The sequence below is a fragment of the Musca vetustissima genome, unplaced genomic scaffold (assembly GCF_032173495.1).
Source record: "Musca vetustissima isolate MV318-11 ecotype Yass unplaced genomic scaffold, APGP_CSIRO_Mvet_v1 utg113704, whole genome shotgun sequence".
In the NCBI taxonomy this organism is placed as follows: Eukaryota; Metazoa; Arthropoda; class Insecta; order Diptera; family Muscidae; genus Musca; species Musca vetustissima.
The window spans coordinates 33062-40561 of NW_026887658.1; the positions used below are offsets into that span (position 1 = coordinate 33062).

At 33.5% G+C, this 7500-nt stretch overlaps 1 protein-coding gene across 1 annotated transcript; it reads left to right on the forward strand.

Moving 5' to 3' along the window:
- The first annotated feature begins 1232 nt into the window (after nucleotides 1–1232).
- LOC133335334 (endoplasmic reticulum membrane-associated RNA degradation protein-like) lies at nucleotides 1233–5332 on the forward strand. The gene is made up of 3 exons (XM_061543618.1): nucleotides 1233–1511; nucleotides 3933–5131; nucleotides 5191–5332. Exons 1-3 carry the CDS (start codon nucleotides 1233–1235, stop codon nucleotides 5330–5332), a joined length of 1620 nt encoding a protein of 539 aa, XP_061399602.1.
- The last annotated feature ends 2168 nt before the right edge of the window (nucleotides 5333–7500 follow it).

Below are 7500 nucleotides of genomic sequence, written 5' to 3' on the forward strand. Positions count from 1 at the left end.
TTTCATGTTAATAGACCTGTTTAATATACCCATAGTGGTGATGGGTATCATATAGTCGGCCCCGTCCGACTTTACTACTTTCCTTACTGGTTTTCTATTGAATTCGCTGAAATTTGGAACATTGGATTCTTATTGGATACCAAATCTTTTCACATAGAATTATCCATATCAGTTAATTTGTATACCCTTCACCACACTGTGGTACAGGGTATTTTTTCTTGGTCATATGTTTGTAACAGAAACGAGCAAAAAGAAACGAGATAGACACAGAATATGGATAGAATGTCCATGTTATATTTTAAACAAAGTACACGTCGAATTTTTGATTCGAACTGGATAAAATTTGATATCATTGGTGCACCAAACTCCTAATGTTTGTCCGATTAACACGAAATTTTGACCAACGTATCAAATTGAGACTTTAATGGCGTTATTGCATTTTGTTGAAATTGGTACAGATGCAGCCATAGCTTCCATATGTATTTCGAAAGGGTGTCTGATTGAAATTAAATTTTTAACAGTGCGGCGTACCGAATAGCATGTATAAATTTTGCTATAAATTGCTTTCCATAAATCTGTCATGGTACCCAGACGACTCTAAAGCTGCCCGAATGAAATTAAATGTATCAGGGTGGCATATAGTTGGCCCAGTCCGACTTTACTACTTTCCTTACTGGTTTTAGATATACACTTTTGATTTAGAAAAAGCAATATACAGTACTTTTTAAAGTGAATAACATTTGAAATATCTTGGTTGACGTTACTGTACAGTACCCAATCATAACATACAACCCTGTAGCGAATACACAAACACCGGTTAAGAACAGCTGTTTGGCAATTCTTAACAGCTGTTTTTCTTTACATCCCTTATATCAACCTGATTATTATACATTTGTTTTGATTTTTTTGACACCCCACCGGTATCACTACAAAGGATTTGATGTTTCCCAAAACAAATAAAAGTTTATTGAATGACAAAATTTTATATTTTTATAAGGATGTGAAATCTACAGGAAATTTGGAAACAATTGAGAAACATTTTGAAGAAAATGGAGCATACAACGTTAGAGAAATTATTAAAAGTGTCTTTCTTGGATATGATGAACCTCATAATATTTTGGAAGGTAATCAATACATAAGCCACTTTTGTCTATGTATTTTAATAAAATTATCGTACCTTTGTAGCTATGGAATCATTTAAATATGAAGATTACAGAAATTGTTTTGATGCTATGTTAGCCATTTTCCAAAATACTCGAATCCCGAATGCGACACATTCATCTTACAAACTGGATTGGATGGGCCTCAACAGCAAAAAATGCCTTGAGTTATTAAAGACTGAAGGCATAGAAGGCGGCAAAGTAGTAGAAAATACACTTTTACTTACATCGTTATTGGAAAATGCTCTAGCCAATGTATATTACACGGAAACTAATGGCAGACAACCACCTCACTTGCTAAGGGATCTTATTTGTACCCAGGAGATAAGGAAGGTTCTTGGTGAAGATATGGTAAATATATTTTCGACCATAGTATCTTGTTTTGATTAAAATTCAATCACATTTTAGTTGTACATCTAATTCAATTGTTATGAAATTCAGATTTGATTTATTTATAACCCACAAAAGTATGTTGTTAGTTGGTCTGTTCCCGTAAAGCAAGAATCTACTCGATTTTACTATTTTCTTCGATATCATAAAAGAAAATTCGTTATCGTAGTAAAAAGTAGTAGATTCTTGCAGTACGGGAACAGACCAAGTATTATAAATATCTGTGGACTCATGAATTTGTATCATCTCAAAATATTAGTATTGGAACCAGCATAAGGTATACCGGAAGTTCATACATAGACGAGCTGGAACAATCTAGCAATATGTGTTCGCTGGCCCTTTATAAAATTAAATTCAGGCCCCTGTCGCGGATCGTTTGAAATGTTTAGTCCTAAGGGTTCTGATTAAATCGATATTATTATATTAGGTTGGGAAAAAAGAAAAACTATTTTGCTGTTTTTGGTTTGGTGTATTCAGTTGAGAGTTACAGGGTTTTTAAAATGGAAGTGAACAAAGAGAAAGTTCGGTAAATTTTACACCTTTATGGTTCCGATACTGTAACATCCAACTATGTGCAATTTTGGTTTCGCACATGTACGCCGATCGTTGAAAATGTCGATATAAACTATTTACAATTGACCATAATTGGCCAACAGCAGAGGTGTCGTGTTCCACCAGAACAACGCTAGGCCACACACATGTACAGTGACTCGCCAGAGCTTGGTTGGGAAGTTGTAATGCATCCGTCATACAGTCCGGACTTGGCACCAAGCGATTATCAATTGGTATCTAGGGAGGATTGTGAAAATCGACTATTAGTTTTTTTTTTGCAAATAGAGAGCAGGACTTCTATGAGAGAGGCATTATGAAGTTACTTTTAAAATGGCAACAAATCATACAACAAAACGGTGTATATTTGCACATTCCGTAGCATGTAAAAAAAAGTCCTATAGTTCATATAAAACCTTATATAAGCCTCTAAAATTCCGCTTAGCCCCTGGTACTTTCCCATGTCTATTAAAATTCACTATGCTAAGGTGGATTTTTTATACGATACACAACTATGTTGTAAGGGTATCATAGCATGCAACGCCGCGAAATATTGGTCCTAGGCTCGCCTTTTATTACCAATTGTTGCATGACAGTTTGGATGAAGATCGATCAATATTTAGCGAGTCAAATGGACCTATACTTTTGTGTGAAAAATTAAAAAAAAACATTTATTCTGTACAAATCGAACAATCGATTTGATAAAATAAATATCAATATTTCCTGCAAAAATATTCCGGCCTAGGTATATTAAGAAGGTAACCGTATCAAACCAGCTGATGGTACCATTATATGTGATAACAATTTGTTATGGTTGTTGAATAAAGGCTTTAAAAATCGAATAGTTCCTTTAGATTAATACCAATTTTTTGAGTTTTTATTTCAAATATTTAATCAATTTGAAATTTTTTTTATTGTTTTCTACTAATTCTAGCAATTTCTGGTACATTCGGACCATTATTTTCTATATGAACCCTTCAAGCCCCGAATTTTTTTCGCAATCTTAGAACAAATTCCTGTTCACCTAGAACCAAATTATATAAAATTCAGTACCTTTTAGTATACATACGTAGAAATTTCCAATTCAATGGAAAACTTATTACCAAGTTTTAGGATTCCAGCTCTATTGGTTCACTCTAGACCGAAATTTCAATTTTAAGCTCTATATATTTCATTTACAATTTAAGAGTTCTAGCTCTATCGGTTCACCAAATACAAATGGTACTTTTCGTGCCGATTTAGTACGAATTTCCAAAAACTACATCCACAATTTCAAGATACTAGTTTTAGGCGTTTCATCTGGGCGGTGATGAATCGAAAAGTCAGTCAATCATTTACTATTTTATTAGTATAGATAGTATACGTCCGTAGAGGGTATACTAGTCTCGACCCCTGATATTGACCCTTTTTCTTACTGGCTATTGTTCAATCGAATCTGTTTATTAATTTACTTTTTTGCACTCCCCATTCTCGATCAAAAAAAAAGTTCCATGTAGATTCAACAATGTCCGTCTATCTTTTGAAATTGCGATAAAGATCGCAATATTTAAGACGCAGTTTAGAACATTTGAACATACATTGCTACCATTTATATGATGTTTGATAATGAATGTGGCCCAATTTCAGCATTTGGAAGGATTTAGTTGCAGTTGTAATTTGTATTCCGGGAACTTTGAGGGCCATAAACATGACATGTATATGATATTTTCAATATAGGTTATTGTTTTAACATAGTTGCCATATAACGCCACGGATATCGTCTATTGATAACGACTAATAATATAATTAAATGAATCTTAAAATATTGTCTTATTAAATATCTTTTATTTATAGGTAATTTTACTGAAAATACTAATGGGATCACCAAATTCTATTAATATACGCAATGTTGTGTGGCATGGCTTTCCGAAACCTTACGAAATTCCTGATTACTATGAGAAGGTTCTTTTAACACTCATCCATACCATAGGTTGCCAAATCTATGATTATAAATATTCGATTAAAGAACGACCTTTGGTAAAGGATTTTTTCCAACCTCTGCAATACATAGATAATGGAATAAAACAAAAAATTAAGGATATAAACAAATTCAAGGAAAACATTGAACAAATTGATAATGAATTTGCCAAAGAGTATAGCCAGTATTGGTTTAAATTGTGCACATATTATCAAGATGAACAATATATTGAATTCATAATATTAATATTACCACAAATTGAACTGTTACTTAGACTGCATTATGGATACATCAATAATGTGGATATTAATGCGAAATTGGATGAATACTATATTACAATGGACACAGTATTTGAAACCGAAACAATATCTCAAAACAATGACACCGACAAAGATTGCAACTTGAATAAAATATTGGATTTCAATTTATATCCGCAATTTGAAGGCACATTTCACCTGATTTATGACATATTTTTAAGTCCAAATGGTTGTCGTTTAAGAGATAAAGTTAGCCATGGTGAAGTGGATTTGTCGGCTCTAAATAATTCTCAACTGGCTTCTGTGGTACTACATATATTTCTATGTTTATTAAAACCCTTAAATTACACTAATTTAAATGATTACGAAAGCAAATTACATTTAAATGGAATAAATAAAAAACTAATACAAGAATATCACAAAAAACTGCAGATGTTTAAAATCGATATTTTGCAAAATGAAAGCGAAATAACTCTCCAAGAGGCAATCATAACAAATTTGTCGTGCCGAAGAGTTTCAATATTTCAAAGGCCTCACAAAGAATCTGAACTTATGCTGCTCATCAAAATGACATTGGAAAATATCGGTGGCACACTTGATAACTACAGGGAAGCAATTGCAATACGTTCAACACAATTAGCACAACGAGAACTACACTCAAAGAGAAGAAAAACATTGGAGAAATTACAAAATTCCTTACCACAAATTTACAGCACGCTTTCTCAAATGTTCGAATCTTTAAACAAATTATTTAATTTACTGCAAAATGATCATCAAGTGGTATTGAATGAAGGGGATAAATTAGCTAAAACTTTGAGGTAAATATAGAAAAAATAATTTTTATTGCAATTATTTTCCTAATTTCCCTTTTTTCTAGATATCTAAAACATTCGAGGACAATATCGGAAAATTTTGTCAAATATTCACATTACGAAAGCAACGAATGGATTAAATCTTTGGATTTATGTCGCAAATTTGAAGAATTCTATAATAAATTATATTTATATGAACATAGCTGACCAACAAAGAAATGGATTTAATTTTATGAGAATTCCTTGGAACATGTGATTAATTTCAGCTCCAAATGGGTCTAAAACTTCGTTGGACAAAATATCAAAAAGGCTTCATTTTCTGGTATGTATGTTGATCGTCATAGTCACAGTATCCCACAAAAAATACTGTAATTTGCCTTTTTAACTCTTTCAGAGATTTTGTCGAATATATTCGACATTTAAAAGTACTCTCTTTCTTTGCAATTTTTCGGATATCCTATGTACCGTTACTATTGATGTTAAAACGAGGGTAAAAACGACAATTGCTATTTTTTTCTAAACTATGTCCCTTTATATGATTTTAAATACAAAATTTTAGATTTTTATTCCGACAAAATTTTTCTTTGACACTGAAAGGGTTGCGATCCCTATGTTACTTGTCTAAAATTAATCACTGACATTGCTATTACTCCTAGAATATTTGGTATTGCAAATTCGCTATATCGGTCCATGTTTTTGTATAGCTCCCGTTTAACGGTATCCCCAATATTCGGTATTTTGGGAATTTTGGACACATTTATTGGGTACCGAATCTCCACACTAAAATGTATCAATATCGGCCCATCTTTCGGATCGCCCCCACATAAGAATATCCCCAAAGTGTCGGTATTTTGAGGAATTTGGTACGGTTTTCACCCGAAATGGGTGAAATATTGTGTTTTGGAATCCTATTCGATACGAAAACTCTCTACTAAAAATAATCATTATCATCCTCAAATTTTCGGTATTTAGGGGTTATTGATTGCATATTTCAGCCGATTTCGCTGTAATTTTGTATTTTGGATTCTATCAAAAATTATTAATATTCGGCTTCTTTTTGGGAGAGTCCCCATGCAACCCATTTTTATACCCTTCACCACTCTGTGGTACATGGTATTATGTCTCTGTGCATATGTTCGTAACGGCAAAAATAAATGAGATAGACACATGTTTCCTTTTAAAAATATTCATAGAATCACTTTTTGAGTCGATTTATGCATGTCCGTCATGTTAAATTGTGAGTAAAGGTAGCATTTATGATCCGAAATGGATGAAATTTGGCGCAGGGGTCTTATTTGGTCCAAAGACGAACCCTATTGAAATTGAAGAAAATCGGTTCAGATTTAGCTATAGGTTACACATATATTTTAATCCGATTTTATCTAAATAGTACACAAAACTCTCAATATTTGTCCGATTAAGACATTTGCACGGAGTACTGAACTAGGTCCAAATTGATGTATACGAAGTTTTGTTGAAATCGGTTCACATTTAGATATAGCTCCAATACATAGTTTCTTCCGATTTTATGTAAATGGTGTACCAAACTCTCACTTTTTGATTGAGACGCAATTTTGCATAGCGTATTGAGTTGAGTGATGCGTATTAAGCTTTGTAAAAATCGGTCCACTATTGTCCATTGTGATCATCCTTTTTTTACCTGCAAAGAGAATGAGAAGAGAGAGTGGAAGAGCAAGAAAAATATAGTGAGAGAAAGAAAGCGAAGAGATGATTATTTTAGCCATGACCGATTTTTGACAAAGCCTAGGATCTGGTTGGGGTCTATTTTAGAGAAGTCTAGATTCTCAATTTCATATTTTCCAAACTGTTTATGTCTTCTGCCAATCTGCGATTTCCAGAGGATGTGTTCAATTGTTGCTAGTTATTCTTCATCCTCACATAGACGGCAGTAATCCTCTCCGCCGGAGTCCCATTTCGAAGTTAGAGATCTAATCTTGCAGTGACCTGTTATGATCCCCACAATGATTTTGATCTCTCTCTCTTATTATATGCCAGCAGCGTAGAAGTTCTTTGGCGAGAGAATTCATGCCAGATAGCTTTTGAGATTCTGCAACCAGGTTCTCTCGACCATCACCGACTACCTCGCCGTAGAACAAGCGGATTTTGCCAATGAAATAGTCAATGGGTGGTTTCACGGATCTCTCAATCGGAAGATTGGACGATTGTGATCCCCCTCGAGCAAGCTCGGCTATCTCGTTCCCTTCAATATAGGAACCCAACATAAACTAACTATATGTTGTATATCAATTAGTGCGGACTTGCTTCGAGGAGATTCAATACTAAAATGTTCTGTTCCAAAATGAGTTATATGGGTTCTCATTTAGGCATCACACCTCATAATGATATCTTCTTCT

Bases quoted from the DNA above. Each gene is read 5' to 3' on its own strand.
- LOC133335334 (XM_061543618.1), top strand. From the start codon at position 1,233: ATGTTAGCCATTTTCCAAAATACTCGAATCCCGAATGCGACACATTCA. The intron at 1,512-3,932 runs GTAAATATATTT...TTTTATTTATAG, and splicing joins AGGTTCTTGGTGAAGATATG to GTAATTTTACTGAAAATACT. The intron at 5,132-5,190 runs GTAAATATAGAA...CCTTTTTTCTAG, and splicing joins AAATTAGCTAAAACTTTGAG to ATATCTAAAACATTCGAGGA.